This window comes from Aphis gossypii, chromosome X (genome assembly GCF_020184175.1).
Source record: "Aphis gossypii isolate Hap1 chromosome X, ASM2018417v2, whole genome shotgun sequence".
NCBI lineage: Eukaryota > Metazoa > Arthropoda > Insecta > Hemiptera > Aphididae > Aphis > Aphis gossypii.
Window position 1 is genome coordinate 47,572,642 of NC_065533.1, and position 19,630 is coordinate 47,592,271.

Sequence of the window (19,630 nt, forward strand, 5' to 3'; positions counted from 1 at the left end):
AATGATGATGGTGAAATGGACCGATATGGGGTTAGGTTCTGCTCGGTAACGTACACACGCGCGCACACACGAGAGCGATAATAACGTGGCCCCGGGGCCGTGTACGGAAAACCAATTGCAAACGGATTTTATACATTATTACTATATATTATACATTATTATATTGCGTTGTAATACGTATGTTGCAGCTGTACAGTCTGCGGAGCTTGATGCAGGGCAGTAAGAAGAACCAAGGAATGGCGCCGCTGGGCAACAATTTCCGACCACCTCAACCGCTGCATAATCGGCTGGTGCGCACCAATATCGATTTCAACCCAAGAAAGGTATACATAAATAATATTCGTTTACCGCCTATGATAATAAACCGATGAACACTCGGGCGCGTTCAAGGGGTTGGGAAATATTTGATTTTTCGAGTGGTGAGAAGGGTATACGCAGTGCTCGAATTAGGTATGACGAGGGCCAAGGAGTACCTATCCTCCTTTTTCTATAAAAAATTATTTTACCTGCTAATCGGGTTAGATTGAAATTCAAACCATCGATAGCACGCGTATTTTTCTCGTCTTTAATGCGATTCGAGGACTTTTATAAACCGTTATCGATACAATATTATAATCATCATATTATTATGATAATAGGTTTAAAATCGAGTGAAAAATAATAGTTTTCCCACAGTACCTATTTACGGCGAGCAGTGGTGGAAGGGAAATGTCGATTGTGTTCCACGTGTTTGGGTTGTTCAAACCGCACAAAAGGCGCACGCAAACTTTCGTAGTCAATTTCCAACGCCATGCATATTGTATTATGATATGATGGCACATTCCTTAAATATATAATTACCATCTTACGATATTATTATTATTATACATTACGCTTGTCGAGTTTTTCCGTGTAACTTTCCTCACAACGCGCGTTTTAATGTGATCTGTTTTTCGGTATTACGACGATCGCACGCGCGTACATTAAATTAATATATTATTAAAGCGTATAATCTTCGAAGTAAATATATTATCAAACATGTATTACACTTCGTTATATTGTATTTTCCGTTGAACTTCTACAATCTACGTCAAATAATTAGTTAGTACACTGTACAATATTTTTTACATTTTAACTTTTTTCCCCGCGTAACTGCTCGGACAGAGATTTTTTTTTATTAATAAGGTCGTTGAACATCATAAATATATAAAATATAAACTTTCTGTGAAACAATAAACCCTCTGAATGTCAAGCACAATTCGATGATCCGATGAAACCGGACAATGTCCGAAATTTAAAAGTTTCACTGTAATATTAATGTATTATTATCTATTTCACCTATACACTGGTTTTCCGGGTCGTTGAACTCTATACAAAGAATCGTTTATTTATATATAATATATACCGTTAGAACTGTTTGACATTTCTCCGACTTACCATCTACCGGGTATTATAGTATTCTTATGTCGAATGCGTCGTCGCCGACCGAATAAAAACCATATCGTCTGCCTCGTGCCACTACGACGTTAATACACTGCGCTCATGTTTTATTTTTTTTTTTTTTTATTCACTCATTTATTATTTTTACATTGCAGGACGATGAGAAATACTGCCCAAGCATGCACAAAGACGTATACTACAAGGGTAAGTGTATTAATTGCCGGTTATCCGTTTGTCACGATTTATTTATTCGTTTAACGGTCCGGCAGACGAACATAGTGCGCTAGTCCTTTTTATTATAATATTATATACCTAAGTTTATTCGTATTACTACTATTATACCTCAGTCTACTGCAATTAAAATAATATGTATAAGTGTATTACCCACAACGCGCATCGCTGACGCCGCCTGCATGCACTTCCGACCATCCGGCCGACGAAATTCACACACACACATAATATATAATATATAAGGTCGCGTGTACATAATTTATCAAACCCTCCTCTATTTTTGTTTGTCGTAAATTTCGGTCTCGCACATCCCCTCGATATATACGGCGTTTTGTTTTTGTTTCAGCCAACGACTGGAAACCGAACTAATAACGTACCTGCGTAAACAACACGCCGCCGCCGCCACCGCGGTCATCCGTCGAAACAACAACACCCGTCATCGGCCGACCCGGGCGACATTCCAGTATACATATTATTTATGATATAATATTATTGTGTAAAATAAATTATTTAATTAAGTATAAAAACAATTTAAAAAAAAAAAAATGGCTCGCCGAGTGTCGACGAAAAAACTATAAAAAATAACCGACTCTAAGACTCCCCGAGGACTCTCTCTCTCTCTCACTTTTTCTTACGCCATCTCTAAAATTATATTACTCTTTCCTACAACACTCCAAACAGATTAATTTTGGCCCGAGTTCGCGTCTTTATTCCGGTAGTCACACCACCGCACGATAATAATGTTATCCGTTCCGTCTTCAGTTTGTTTTCGTTTCGACGACAGTCGTAATAACTAATAATAATAATCGTATGAAATTTATGATATCGTATATTTTATAAAGGAAAAAAACCCGTGTTGCTGTGTACTCGAAAATCGGTACCACAGACATCTAGTCTGTATTCTACCGGATCGTGCGAGATTGAGGAGTACCTTAGGGTCGGGTTTTTTTTTTGCGTTTTTTCTATTTTTATTTTTGTTTTCAGGGATAATAGTTGTATTAATAATATATATGTCTTCGGCTCGATATCGGGAGGTTCTTGGAAACAGAATCTTTCGCGTTCCAATAACTATAATGTTATGGGACTAAAACAAACGCACGCGAAAACCCTCGAACGAAACAATATATGTAGTGTAGCCAATAAAATATATAGTACCCACCTACCTATAACAACTCTATTCATACACGCCGACGACTTTCATAAAAATCGCTCTCAGTTTTTCCGACTTTTATAGATTTTGCATTAGTACACGTTGTGTTTATGGCACATGAAATGTTTTCCCGTATAATGTCGTTCCGAAATATGTATTCGTCATTACGCGGAATTTCTCGCTTAAATCGTATTTCTTACTCTAATCTCGGGCATCGAAGCATAATACAAATCACACGTTGTATACGCAAAACGTTAATGTTTACCTTTCTAAATATTTCTTTTTTTTTATTTATTACTACTCGAACGGCGCAGCACAGTTTTTCGTAAAATCAAGTTGTTATTACGTGTCGGACGTACACTAATCGTTTTAATTGTTATCATGTACATTTATTCATCAATATTATTACAAAATTATATCAGTAGACGGATTTATTTTTTCAAAAAATATCGAACGCTTGTTTTGAAAAATCCCGTTGATCTTAAAATCTACATCACTATTATTTTAGTAAAATTAAATAATATAATATACAATTATTATTTATTTATATTATCCGTATTACTGTTTGGATATTAAATAATCTAATACACAGTACGATAATGGTATATTATGTAAATTAAAATTAAGTTCATAATTATTGTTGTTCTCGACGTAGATACCTATTTAATAATAATAACATGGGAAAAAACCCTGACGTGCTTAAACTAACTTCTATAATATTCTAACTCATTTACTTACGGATTTTTACGATATTTTAGAGCCTGTTGATATCGAGCTGATTTTGCACTGCGTTTAAAAAAAAAAACATAATCATCTCATACGCGAATACATTACACATATCTCCATGATTGTAATAATTTATATTCATGTAATCAGTTTCAGAGCACTCTTAATTTTGACTGAAATTCAATTGAAACATATTATTTTGCTAGCGTCTTAATTTTATTGTAATATTGTAATAATACAAAAGTGCATACATATACATTATGCATATTATTATATGGATGTCTGTAGTGTGTCAAGGTTCCTACAATACGTTGTTATCATTATTAGTGTATAATAAACCTTTGACTAAGTGTTTTTGATTTGAATTCTATTTATTTATTAGATAAAAAGTGTATAATCACCTATTATATGAATCACTACTAATATTATAATATTTATAGATTTCTAACGAAATGCAAAAAATGCAACTCTCATGAATTAATGATATAAACGTGATTTCATTTTGAAACACAATCGTAAATTATATTATTATTTATCAAACATTGACTATAAAAAGAATATTTTAATTTTAATTATATGGGAAATAGGTACGCAAACACGTGTATTTTCAATAATATTTTAGTAAAACATAATGTAAAAATGCATTTACACTTTAAATATCCAATAATTTTATAAAGGATACTTGAACACAGATTTGTAAATACAAATTTGTACTTTACGATGAAATTAGATCAAATTCACATTTACATTATATTAGTTGATGATGAGAATTGTTGCAATTAACTAAATCAAATCAAAAAAAAAAAAAAAAAAATTAATATTTTTAAAATTGAATTTATCATCATAATTAAATGAACTGTGTAAAATTATTATTCGTTACAAATCCAAAAACCACATAGTGGCTAAAATTAAAAAGGTTAATGGCTATATCAAGGGGGATATAAAAAAAATTTAAATAAGTCAACACAATTTTGAACTAATAATATGTGTGCTCAATTGTTTTAAACAAAAAATGTTCGAAACATGTTCTTTGAAATGTAATTTTGTATGGTAAAATACGTTTGAAAAATACAAGGAGAAAAAACATAAAAAATATACATTGAACAAATAGAAAAAATACGCGTTCAGTAAATAAGTCTTGGGTGCATGACAGATAAAATATTCAAGCGGAGAGCGAAAAATCCGGTGTGAATGAATGGAAAACATTTGACATAAAAATGTAAAGGTGTCGAGCAGAGAAAAAAAACGAAGGAATTCTAGTTTATCTGTGATAACAAATCATAACGAGAAGGCTGGTATAAAACAAGATTTCAACTACTTGGGATTTCTTTAAGTTCTACCTGAGAATTACGCAAACATAAATCGTTGCGGAAACAGATTTTTTTCCCCTGTCATTTCTCAAGCGCAGAATAGGATCATTCAATTTATACGTATAGCTTTAAACAACTTACTTGTGTTTGTTTATAGGACATTTTTTTTATTTTTATTTCTTGTTGGTCTGACAAAAACCTATAGCTGGTACCTACCTGTGTTGAAAATAAAACGTACGGTATACATTTAAAACACCGCAAAAATACAATTATTAATATCAACTCAATCCGCAGTATCAGATGAGCAACGTATAATAACAGGTAAGAATAATTTAGTTAATCTAAAATTATGCTAAGATTTGGATAAAACGAGTCAACAAATTGATTGTTTTTATCTATTAATTGACCCAAACGTATAAATAAACAATAGCTATTGCTTTATCAAATTCGCTCCATTTAAAGCGTAAGTAGGTACCTGTTATTTATTTCCACTTAACCTTGCAAAATAAATTTAAGAACGGATATAAATAATAAATTTTTAAAACGTAATAAATTGATGGTCTTACTTATTTTTAAAATTAAATGGATTCAACGCTACAATTTTTCGATTCATTCGATATCATCAAATCGTTATCGTGCCAATAAGTTTCATACAATTAATGGGTGAATTGAAAAAAAATCTATCTGAATCGATAAAAAATAGTCGGAAACGAAAAACTAGTAGACATAATCATAATATTTTGTATTATTGTTCGATTTAAAAAAAATAACATTTTCAGAGAACTAGTCAATATAAACAATAATAACAGCTAAACATACGTTAAAGGTATATTTTTTTATTATTATTATTATTATAAAAACAATAGGTATCAACTACATTGGTCATTGACCGAAGACGTTAAAGTTATAATCAACGACATTTATGAGGAAATACAGTTTTGTATCACTTCTTAAACTTTGATTGGTTTAATAAATATTTAATACATTATTTTAAATTTTAAACTATTATGACCTTGAAGGTACTATTTTTTTATTTCTAAATAAAGTTCATAAATACGCAGATATTTATTTTTAATTACTTGTTTAAAGAGTAAAAGGGTGTTGTCACTTCACATGTATATATTTAATCACGATAAGTAAAAAATATTTATTATTCTCTCCGTTCAAAAAAAAAAATAATAATAATAAAAAATTATACAAGTTATGACACTGGCGCATAGCTGCATCACTATTGCCTATCTAATGCGCCGTCCATTACACACTAACAAAATAGTAATAGTATTATATTATTTTCGACTCATTATCTTAATAATAATAATGCATTATAAATCATAATAATTAATATAAATTAAACAAAGGGAATTCGATAATATGATTATGATTATTCTAACAATAAGAGTATTAATTAGAGATAAAATAACAAATATAATACTAACAATTGTTTTTAATTTTTGAAAATTATGTAATATTAAAATCAAATTTGAACTCGTTAATAAATCAAATCTTTAATAATTCAAATATAAAATTTCGCTAAAAATAATAAAAAATATATTAAAATATCAAGTTAAGTAATTCCTTCGTTTCTTCCTTAACAAGATTAAAAATAAATGTTGAAAAGAATTTAATTCGTTGTTGTGGGGACGTAATATCAGTTTAGGATTAAATAGTGTCAAAACTAGAAACAAACTATACTGACCATTTTATATCATAAAATAGTTTTTGAAATAAAATTTGAACTAACGAGTCTTATTATTGTAAGCTTTAATAGCAAATCTGTAGGTTGAAGTTTACGGAGTTTAGCCCACTAACTGTATTGCTATGTAATACTTTTTAATTTGTTAAAAATATTATATTATTTTCAATACAGTTTTGTTTTTTTATTAATTAAATCACAATACAATTACAATATACAAACAACAAATACAATTTTATAATTATTAATTTTTTTAAACTGATATATTTATAAATATATATAAATAATTTATTTTTTTTATCTATACATACATAATACAAATGCAAATTTCACTCTTCAGTTAAAATATGAAAAACGATTTAATTTAGTGATGACAAATAACGGCTAGGATACAAAAAACGTTTTATTTCGTAAAAAACAAACATTGAAAACTCAATATATTAAACTAATAAAATAATTTTAGTTTAGCATTTAAAATATGGTATATTTTTGATTAATATTTGATCGGAAAGCAAATACAATATTTAAATATCTACCACATATTTTTAGTTTTTAAAATGAAAATAAATATGTTTTAAACTAATTTTTGTCGATTTCGAAGGTGAAAATTCCATTAGTTTTATTTATAGCATTTCGTAGGTACATTGTAAATTAATTCATCAAGAATAATCCCATATCGGTTTTAAGCTGTTTTTTCCACTCGAATCAATGGGATTTTTTTGATATTTTGTAGATTAGTTTTTAAATTAATTTTATTTGGTAGTTATCAGCCAATACTGCGTATATGTTAAGAACGGTTTCATTATTGACGAAATCGGTATTCGTTTAAAATATGATATTTCAGATTATATTTTATAGGTATGCGTATTTTTTAGAATTTTAATTAATTTCTAATTACTTTCCTCCACTTGTTTATCTCAAGTTAACATTAAACTAAACTCAAACAATTTACTATTAAACCAAAAATTGTTGAACATATTTCATTTTCATTGATATTTTTTATTTTTAGTTAATGATAGATTATCGATTATGGCATAAAAATCAATTAAAATAATATACTTTACTTTCAATCATTCTATATATTTTCTCTAACTACAAATTATTATTGAATATAATTTATAAAAACATAGTATACTTAAGTAATAGTAATGGTCAAAGATTCAATTTCCACTTTAACGCTGACAATTTTATAATAAAGAGTTTTAATTGTAAACATCGTATGGATAAAACATCATTAATATTATGTGTAAAAAAATAATTCCGTCCATAAAATTTACCATATCAATAGTTTAGTTATCAAAAGAACTTCATACAATTTTGTATCAATATTGATAGTCGAGCAAAGTGGTTTCGATTTATCTGCGATGCAGTTGTCTGCGCGTCCATGACGGCGAAATGTTTACGAATCGTTCGTCTCGAACCGACAATAACGAATAATCATTTTTAGTATAAATTGCATTGTTTACATTATACAAAATAAAAAATTTGAATTTCAGGAACGTTCGATATAGTGAATATTATAGATTATACCAACGATGTCACGCTGGGCTTTTCGAATTTAAATGAATCGTTGTAACAACCAACTATAACATGTCGTTGGACATTAAATTCAAACTGGTCCCCCGAATTTTATTTACTCTGATATAATGTAATCCATTATTTATTGAAAAATAATAAAGGACTATGTTCATTATTGAGAATTCTAATTTGATAATTTGTTGCCATTACAGAAAGGTCCTGAAAAAATATGCACACGTTCATATAATTATATATACGAGTACATAAATATATTATTAATCATTATATTTTTACATCTGAATTTTTGAATTAACGTAAAACATAATAATACGTATGTCGATTAAACGAAGTTTTCAAAAGCAACGTGAATTTATATAACGTAAAAAGTGTTACAAACAATGTTTGATCGTTCCGACTTGACGTTGGTTGAGTGTAAAATAATAATAATTGAAAAAACGTCAACAGTTTAATTTAAATTTTCCTGATAAAGTCCTGTATTATTCAATAGCAACTATAGTGCACGGAATAATGTTGCGCATACCAAGCTAATTTATCAATCACTAAATAGGTAACCGAAACCGACAGAATTTTATTTTTAATAATAATAAAAGTAATTTTAAGCCCACCAAACCTTTTGCAGCTTTAGCAATATTGTTAGTCAACCTAAACCAATAATGTTGAGAAGTTACTGTCTAAAAACACGTAGCACGGTGGCATTAAACTAATATAAAGTGTATCATATTATATAGATAATTGGTACAGATTGCTTCACCAAGAATTTGCTCCCCTCCAATGTTATCCCTTAATAATGTATTTATTCAACTTCTCATTTTTGATATGCAAACAAAATTATATTAACTAGATTTTAGTTTTTAAGCTACATAAATTTTGGTATTTTTTAGGATCTATTATAATAAGTACTAGATTTAAAAGATATGCAAGTGGGGGGATGGTTTTAAAATTATTGCAATAATAATTAATTAATTAGCATTTTATAGTTTGTAAGAACTTTAAAAATATAAAATACTAGACTACATTTAACATTAAATTTATTTTATATTTTACATAAGACTATTATATTATCCTTAGTACCTGTATGCAAAAATACATCTTAATAATTCGGGAACTACTTGATCGAATATTGATAATTATATCAATATTTTCAAAAAAAATATTCGCTTAACAATTTACAATACAAATAAGATTGGTTTTCAGTTTTAATTACCTACCACAAAACACTAGTTAAGTTATAAAAAAAATCTATGTATTTTAAAATATAGTATTTAATTAGACGTATACCCAATGAATAACTAGTAATATAATAACTTTAAAGTATTGTAGTAAACACTTACCTATAATTTTAATCAAAACTTTAATACCTATAAAACCTACAATTTATATTTCTTTATAATATTGTAATATTATATTGTATTACATAGAAGTCAGTGATTATGAGCAATTTTTTTTTTATATCATTATCGCGCTAAGGTTTGTTAACCACATGACCATCGCTAATAGACCAATGATGTGGATGTGATGGTTATTAAAATATGAGCCTACTTTTTGCCGATTTCATTAAACGTTTAAACAAATGAATTCTTCAAAAAGGTTTTTTTCTAGTAGATCTTAGTTCTTCTTCCAAAAAAATGTGTCTTCTGCTATTGTCTTTACTCTTTAATTATAATTATAAATCAGAATTTTAATAAACAAACTATTAAAAAATAAAACGGCAATGAGTATGTTTGGTAAATCGTTCTACTTAGTTCCGAAAAAAGGCAACTATCTATTCCAATCGAAAATATCGATCAATAATAATTATTGTAAACACACAGAGCTTAATACATTCGTTATTTAAGGACAATGTAATGATGATAACGATCGGTGACCGTTTTCCCATTGCACAAATCAAATTCAATAATAATATCATATTATATACCATCGACAACGCAAAGAGTGGCGTTCGTTTCGATTTACATTGCACAAAAACAAAGAATATGGTTTCGCTTTATTCATTTTGAAATATAAATGTAGTGAAAATAAATCGTACGCTATCTCTACTTAAAAATATATATTTTATTGCATATTTCGATGTATATAACGCTCATGAAAATTTAACTATTAATATGTCATAATTTTGTACTCTAATGTTTCACCTTTCGTAGACCAATTGTTTGTGGTTGTGCGTAATGTGTGCGAAAGTAGTAAGCCTGTGTGAAACGATCGTCACGGGGTGGATTTGAATTTTATAACAATTCGTTTTTTGTTTTGTTATTTATATATTATATACAAACCAAACTTATTTTACGTCTATATACCAACTGGTGGAATATATTATAATCTGCATTTTTACGTTCCAACCACATAATAATATATATATAGTGGTCTGGAATAAAATTGTAAGCAGACAAAAGTCAATATATTGAAAGGCCGTAGATAATTTATACAATATGTCTATAGGACGTATAATACCATCACTGAAGTAACACTGTGCGTAATGCGAAGATTCTTTTCATTTACGACATTCCTTTAACGTAATAGCTGTGCTCGTTTTGTACACAACTTGTCTGTATGATAATACACGGTCCTGGACAAAAAAGAATATGGCACACAAAAGTTTTACTGAATTCTGATATGAAATATAAGCTATACAACACGGTTTTTACAATATATATATATTGCTTCCAATTCATGATTTTACAAACGTAAGTAACAACATTTGAATTGATTTTTATATTAATTTCCACGGTTATAGTTCATACTAAAATACTATAGACATCGTATTTATTTTTATTATTATTTTTAACTTTTAACTTTTAATCTCTAACAGTTTAAATTTTTTACATGATATTATATAGTTAGGTACAAATAAGTTAATTAATTTTATAATCATGTTAAATTAATAATTTTCCTAGAATAAATGCTAAATATGGTTTCGTTTTGAACAAATGATTGTTTTATAAGACTAAAAAAGATTTAAATGCGCTTATACTTATTATATATATATTTATATATATATTATTAATATAATATTTATTATATTACTTATACTTATTTCAATGAGGATAAAAATGAAAGAACTAATTTATCTTTCCCATAGTTTCTAATACTATGTTAATCGTTTTTAACTTTTTCATATGTTTTTTTTTTTTTTTTTTTTACTTACAAAAGTTAACCACAAACCAATGAAAAAATGAACCACATATTGATTCTAACCTCTGTCGGCTTAATAAAAAAATATGATATTAAATAGTAATAAAAACTTTTTCATTACAAGTTGGAACTTAAAATTCAAAATTTAATAAAATATTACTAAAACAGCATTCGTAATAAATTGATTTACATACATTTTGAAACGCAATACAATATAATATTCAAATATTATTATGGGTTTTATGTATTACGAGAAATTCGATTCCTCTGAGGCAGGAAAATCTACCACTGCGCGATGACGGCTACAAAAAGTATAGTAATACAATATAACAATGCTCTATTTTTTCCATTTTAAATTGATTTTGATTAAACGCAAAACTTTAATCACAATTCACACCATTGTGCTATTGTATCCAAATTAAGAGTAGCCAGAGATGCAGCAATTGCCGTTTAGACTGGTTTATAGAGAGGCAAATTTTATTCACTACCATTTTTGGACCAACACATTTTCAAAACCAGGGCTACTTTTAATAAATCACCACGAAGCAAATTTTGCTCTAGCTCACTATTGATCTGAATTTACCTCGATATTGTTAGAATATGATATGATTGCAGACAAATTTTAAATTAAAATCAACCGTAAACTCTAATAGTCTCGTCCAACATTTTTTAAACTTTTTCCAAATACCTATCACATTGATATAGACAAATTTTTCTTAAAACACCATATAAAAAAATGTAAGTAATTATTATTATTATTATTATTATTATTATTATTATACAGGTATCTTTTAGTAAAACTACGTATTTATTTTTTGAATTTTTAATCCATACAAAATCAAATCAAATGCAAAATATACGGTGGTATTAATATTGATAATACTAGATGGTATTGAACGAAAACACGACATTAGACATAATTGTTTCGTCTTTCAAATATCTCAGGCGCTCGAGTATCGACTGTCGTAATATTTTGTCTTAGAATTCTGAGTATCAATTAATATTCCAGTAAGTACATCGCTTTTAGCATTATATAATGACTTTTTTTGTCAATAAATAAACAGTGAAAAAAAATAACATTTAACAAAAACTATTTGTTACTATGAACCAATTGAGACACAAGAATAATATAGGTACCTAAGTGATGTATTAGCCATCGGAACATAGTATTATTTTGAATTGATCTGCGTTAGTGGAACGGTAACAGCGTCGTCGGATTTTTCGTCATCACTATCCCCTACTCAACACATACCAACACACAATGACAACCACAACTTGGTATAATATTATGTCTCAGATGAGCAACGATCGGGTGGGGGATGCACATTGTTACGCAACGTTCAACCCTAAATATCAGATCCGCCCGTCGGACACCTACCCCTTAACCACCGACCTCCACTGATGTTTTCCAAATCACCGCGTTCTTTCGGTGCGAGTGATCGACGTACCACCCCTCTTTGTCACCTCGTCATAACCCAAACTACGACCTTACCACTCTACAACCCTCGCTGTTTCCCTAACCACTAACACTGCATATTTAACAGTATACATGCACATACGGAGTTTACATCGTTTACTTCTGAATTCTACGCGCGCTGCCGAATGTCACGTGTCAAATGTTCGAGATCACGCGTGATTTATTTGAAAAAAAAATGTTTGTACATGCCAATTCTCCCTCGTCGTCTACGTGTGTTTACCGGGCCTAAATTCGGGGCTGAGTAACAATATTATTGCTGAAAAACAACGAGCGACAACCACAGTTTGACAGTCTTCACTAAGTAAATTGCATTATATTATTAACTTGTTAATTGTTATAATAAACTTTAACCTAACCTAATCTATTCAAGTCTAATTGATTTGACATTAATAGTTTCTAAGGGACGTTTACGTAGACTGGTTATCGCGGACATTTTTTTTCTGAGAAAAGTGTTCAAATCAAAACAAAAAAAAAAAACTAGAACTTGGCGTACGTCATAATAACTCATAAACTACAGAAAGGTACAAAATAAAAACTTTTCATATTAACAATTTTTTTTTTTTTTTTAACGACAGAGAGTGTAATCAAAAACAATAAATTAGTTAGCCCATATGAAATGCTAAACACTTTATTACCAACCGTGTTCTGCTCACCAATTACACGCATATACATATAATCATCTGAAAAGGATAAATAATAGGTATATTACTTTGGAGATTGAATTCTTACACCTTCAAACATAAAAAAATATGATAAGTAGGTAGGTACTGATCAATTCTTCTCAAATTATTATTTATAAACCATTAAGTCACAATTGTCACTCAAATCAGGAGTTAGGCGTCGAATAATTTTAAACTGCCAAATGTTCATTTATTACCAACATTAATATTGACTGGTTATAATTTTATAGTTTCAGTGCGTTATAATATTATAATAATTTATAAAAATCATTGATTTAGTTAATTACTATTTTTAATTTTATTTGGAAATTTTAGATTAATGAAACTTTATATTATTAATACTAGCTATACAACTCGACTTCTACTTAGAAAAATCAACAAGTATAAATTACGGCACTATACGTATAATGTATATGGGTGTACCTCGATGTCAATATTCCTGGATAAAATGTGTGTGTAGGTACCTTCGGTTTGTGAACTAATTTGACCGATATGGTCTGTCTGAGATTTGTCTATGGCATATTTTCGTTGGTAACTTTTCTAATATTATCACCAAAAACAATTTCTAAAAATGTTGGTCAAAATCAGTGAATTCATTTTTATTTATGTAATCTATAAATATATATTTCAAGACTCGTAATCTTTATGCACAAAAAGATTTCATAAAGTCTCTTTTATTTCTATAACTAATTATTGGCAACCACGTACAAACTTGCGTATTTTTACATTGAACATATACATTTTCTCCGATCATTATATTGTGTGAAAAACAGTAATAAAACGACTATAATAAACCGATGGATCGTTTTTCGTTGACCGGTTAAACGACAAGCCGTAATAAAATCTGAGAACCGATAAAAAAAAGATTACGACGTCATTATACTATACGAGTGTTGAACGTATAATAATATATATAGTACAGCTATACGATAGTACGCGATAACCGCACGAGCATTAAATCAATTTCCGGTCTCACCCCTTTTTCCGCGGCTGGTCGCTTATATTAGATAATAGACATGTATTTTACAAGTCGATTTACTTGATATCGATGATTCGTCGTATCAAGTGACTGACGGTGTATTCGACCATAATTCATCGTATACATTTCGAGTCGAAGTGAATAAATATACCGTTAAATATATTGTCCAAATATTATTTCGTTATATTTTTTATATTCAATGTTTTAATACATTGATGATCATACACCTATGTAACCGTACATCTCGATCAGCGGTAAAATTCTATATGGGGAACATCCGGGGCGATGTATAACGCGATTATCGATCGATCGCCAATGCGAGAATTTACGCATCGAGCACGGTGATTGTACGACGTGATTCGGCCCGGCGAACTTAAAACCACGTCTATTCGGAGCCGGAAAAGTTCATCTACGTGGTTCCGAGCTAGACCGTTTGCTGCAGCCCAGCGGGGTCTCGAGTACCCAAAAATATCGTTTACTCCAAAAAATAATGTAGACGAAATATTATAATGGTGTTTCGACGATACGGATCTGCGACGGAAAGTCGCATATATATATAACACATATATAATATAATACACGTACACGAGCACGTACCTACATATTATATAGGTATATATAGAGTATTAAATTATAGCCGGCGCTCACGCGAGTATATATCGCGTATTATTATGCTCGCAGAATATAATATACGCGTGTGGGTGGTGGGCGGCGGGTGTGGACGAGTATAAAACAACCTCGGTCTGACGTATCGCAGTTGTATACCTAACAATGGTACGGTTGATTAAACGCTCGCCGCCGGTGGCGATAACGGCCTCGGCGGGCGTCCGCGCGTTCTCGTGTGGCGGCAGCTCGTTGCTTTGACGTGACATTCGCAGACCGGAGCCATAAATTTCGCCGAGAAACTATAATACATATACATATATAATACACGAGGGGCGGTATTCTTACGTACAAATATTATATATGTGTATATGCGAGTACAAGTACATAATACATATACATACATATATATATATATATATCATGTTATATTATTATATAGGATTTAATCTCGGCCAGTCGTCGTCTCTCCCGTGCGCGAGAGAGCTGCGATGTTTTCTTAAGGGATTCCTGCACTGTATATAGGTGTGCTATAACGCATAATATTATATATTATTATATCTCGTGGCGACCGCATAAGGATGAAATACGTATACGTTTCGCGTCGGGGCCTATATTATAGTGTTGTACGGCTACATAATATATATACATATATATATATATATGAGTACGGAAAATAAAACGATCGTCGACCGGATGCGGAAAATCGTGGTTAGGGGAGTGGTGGCGGTGGGAAACCGTTTCGGCCGGCGGAGGAGACCGCCGTCGTGACCGGTGTGCCGTCTCGTAGAGCGGTGCGACGACGGCAAGGGAAACGGCGACGACAGGACACGCAGGACGAGCAGGACGGTCGACGGCGCGCGGTCTCGCGTTTTCGCCGTAACGACTAGTGATAGCATAGGTCCTGTGGGAGAGACCGACGCGACATGGTCGTCTTCGTCGTCGCACAGTCTTCCTATACGCACATATAAATGGATAAATATATATATATATATATATATGTGTGTGTATGCCGTATAATAATAACGTTCGGTGTCGTCGTACTATACCCACACCGCTCTCGTCACACGCACATTTTTATATATAGGTATATATAGTATCTCTTAAGAAGAACTTATATATAACGTTAGACGGTTTTCACGTCGAGGGCCGCGTTTTATGGACTTTTATTCGATCCCCTGCGCGGTGCTTGTCCTCAGCACCTGCTCGTCCATAAACCCTCCGCGTACGTCGGGACAAATTTTTCATCGCCATAAATAACAATTTAGAAAAAAAAAATAAGTAGATAAAATCCTCTACGGTAGATATATATATACCTATATATAATATATACACCGTAGTCGTCCGGTATATAAACAGATCAGTATTACTTTCGTCCGACCACCCGTCAACGTTCCCGCCGCCGCCGCCACAGGTCAGTTATAAAATATAACGCAAACGGTGAGAGTACGCCGTTTTAATTTTGTTTATTTGTCTAAACGCGTTTATTGCGTGTGAGTTTAATTTAGTAGGATAATACGTTTACACTGTGTTCGTATGCATAGTTGTTTAAAGGACGACTATACACTAATTACTAAAACCCTATTTTAAGTTTTTGAAAAAAAAAAACACTTTTTGAGAGAGTCGTTTTTACTTTTACTTTTAACTCTACTCACGATGTAATTATAATAAACGTTCAGGTAGTTCAGTTTATCGACATGCAAGAGATAACCCAAATAATGTTGGTCACATCTTTGTAAGTCTAAACGTCTATAAGTTGATATTATAGAAATATAAAATCTGATGAAACTGCTTATAATATTATAGTTTTTTTCATAAAAATATATTTTTGTAAAAACTTCAAGCAAGAATATGTAAAACGATAGTGTATCCAGATAAATGTATCATATTTATATATTATATATTTAAATAGTATAAGCTATAGACTGAGAGAATTTCTTCACGTGATATTAAGCGATAGGGATAATTAAAATAATATTGCTTTGTTTAAAATCAAATAATTTTTGTTTTTAATTTATGAGTTTTATATTTTTAATTAAATCACATAAAAAAAATGTTTGAAGTTATCTATGATTACTTTTCTACTATTCAAATGCGCATTTTAAATAGGTACTTTTTAAAATGAATATCAGTTTCTGAACCTCAATATATTTTAAAAAGTTTTTTTCACGAAATTAATATTATACCGCTATTATACCGCACCTATATTAAAACAGAACTATTATAGTAAATTTTTATTTTATTATAAAAAAATGTTTGCTAATTTTTTCAACTTGAGTAGTTGTATGAGTACAACATTATCTGAAACCAATATTTGTACACTTTATTTTGACCCTGAAGTCAATTCCATATTTTCCGATAATATTGTTAGTGAAATCACCGCGGTATGACGACGAGGGATAAGCCGGTATCACTACCCCTAATAATGTGTAACCGTAACTAACGGTTTCGCCTACGCTAATACATCGAGATCGACCGTTAAAAATTAAGGCGTAAGTAGTCCGTTTGGACAAATCCGCCTAAAATCAAATATACCATTTGAAAACATTGTGACAAATCGTTACGGAGTTTCGTGTTTAGAGGACAATCGTATACCGTTTAGAGCTAGAACCTATTTTTTCGTGATTTAACAGACTTAAGACTGTCAGAAGTGACATGATTACAAATATTGTGTTTGTCAAATAGTCAATAAGCATTAAGCAGTTAAATTAATGTTGGCATATTATTATTATTATACACACCGGTGTGCTTGTTATTTTGTTATTTGAAACAACTTTAAAGTATGAATTATTGACAATCCTAACTGGACACAAAAAGAAGAAGATTTGTTGTCTGTTAATCATTTGTTAAAATTATATAAAAACGTTGTATTGTGTATTCGCATTATAATATTACACTGGTTTATTACATAGAAAGTAATAAATACGTTTTTGCAAAAAGTCGCCGCTGAGTATTATTCACTATACTCTATCAAACCGTATGTTACCTATAGGAGTGTTTACATGCACTCCTAAAGGCAATGTTCAAATATTTTTATTTATAATCAAAATGTAACTAACATAAAATACGTCTTAAAGTAGTTATTTTAACATTAAGATTTTTACTGTATAACTACACGTGATTGAAATTAATATGTTTGGAATAATTTAAATAATAAATAGAAATTGCTAATGTTAATGCAATGGGAAACCGAGAAACTCATATTACTGAATATGGCTTACAACAATAGTACATACCTTATGACTTATGTTGCGTGTCAATGACAATCAAGCCATTAAAACTTATGTCGAGATTGTATAATGAAAATATATGTGCCTACTTTGTCAGTCAATATTTTTCATTTAACTGTTAAATATATTATTTGCTCGTTTATTAAATAATTATAACTTACGAGTAGGTATGTGGTTTAAAAATGTCAAACTAAAACATTTAACCAACTAAGAATGATTTTAAAAATTTGTATTGTTTATTTTCCCGATCCCTTAATCCCGAAATACCTTATGGAGACTTAGTCTAGTCGCCAAGCACCTTAACAATAATTATTAGATTAATGATAAATTTGATTTAAAATAATTAACAACTACAAGATAAAATTATACAGAAATCTCGTTCCAAATTTATTGTAATATAGTATTTTCAATCACGAGGAAACAAAATGATAAAATCAAAATAACAATAACAAAAAAATATTATGTTACAATAACTCTTACCAAGGTATTAAACCGAATAAGTCCTTTTCCCTCTTTAAAAAAAAATGTTTCGATTCATGGATGTATAAACATAAAACTAAATAATACTATTGCATTTGAATAATATGTAAACAATATGAACAATATTGCGTTCTAACTATGTTTAAAATTTAAATAAAAATAAAAACTTTATTCTGTTTGTATGTTATATATTAGTAATTAATTGTATGAATAAGTATTTGGTCTATAGAGATCTACCTAAGTTAGAATTTTGAGAAAAAAAACTATTATAACTTTAGTTGTTGAAAGTTTTTTGAAATGATTTGAAGATTTGTTAACATATTTTGAAGGGTTTTTGAAGTTATTCCGTTCTTTAAACTTTAACAGAATTAATGTTATAGAATAATTCATATTTCATAGTAAATATTTAAATAGGTACTTACCAATAGATTATATTTACCGATGGAAATAACACACCACAACTTATTATAGTTAATATAAATAACTTCAAGTTTCATTATTTTAATGTTGAATTCTTAATATTAACTTTTATAAAATACACAATAATACCGTAACTTACAATTAAACATTATTTTTCAAAATGACGTAACTGTTATTAGTTTAATGTATTACATGTATGCTTTTATGCAATTCTAAGTGATATGAATATAATAATATATAGATATATTGTACTTATACTAAAATATAATTTCATTATTTTCTTTATTAATTAAAAAAAATTATGTTCGTTTTTTTTTTTATGGATATCCTACAATATAATATTGAAAATATTATCTACTTATTCTACTTCATTATTTACTTCATAAAAAGGTTGTTTTCATTTTTAAATCAGAAGTTTATATTTCCATTGGACACCACTTAAATAATACAAACAAATTCAAAAATTTAAAAAATATTTTTTAAGTACCTAGGTACCTGTATTTAAAAATTCCATAAAACAGATTTTGAATTACTACATAACAAAAAAAAAAACAGTTAATCATA

General features: G+C 29.6%; 1 protein-coding gene across 2 annotated transcripts in view; it reads left to right on the top strand.

Moving 5' to 3' along the window:
* The window catches only part of LOC114132148 (carbonic anhydrase-related protein 10), a 181,411-nt gene extending 177,526 nt beyond the window's left edge, over positions 1-3,885 (top strand). For both annotated transcript variants that reach the window (XM_050205835.1, XM_050205836.1), the window contains exons 9-11: positions 189-323; positions 1,575-1,623; positions 1,997-3,885. In XM_050205835.1, the coding sequence (XP_050061792.1) occupies positions 189-323; positions 1,575-1,623; positions 1,997-2,019 (207 nt within the window). In that variant the 3' untranslated portion in view covers positions 2,020-3,885. The remainder of the gene's footprint in view (positions 1-188; positions 324-1,574; positions 1,624-1,996) is intronic.
* Positions 3,886-19,630: the final 15,745 nt, after the last annotated feature.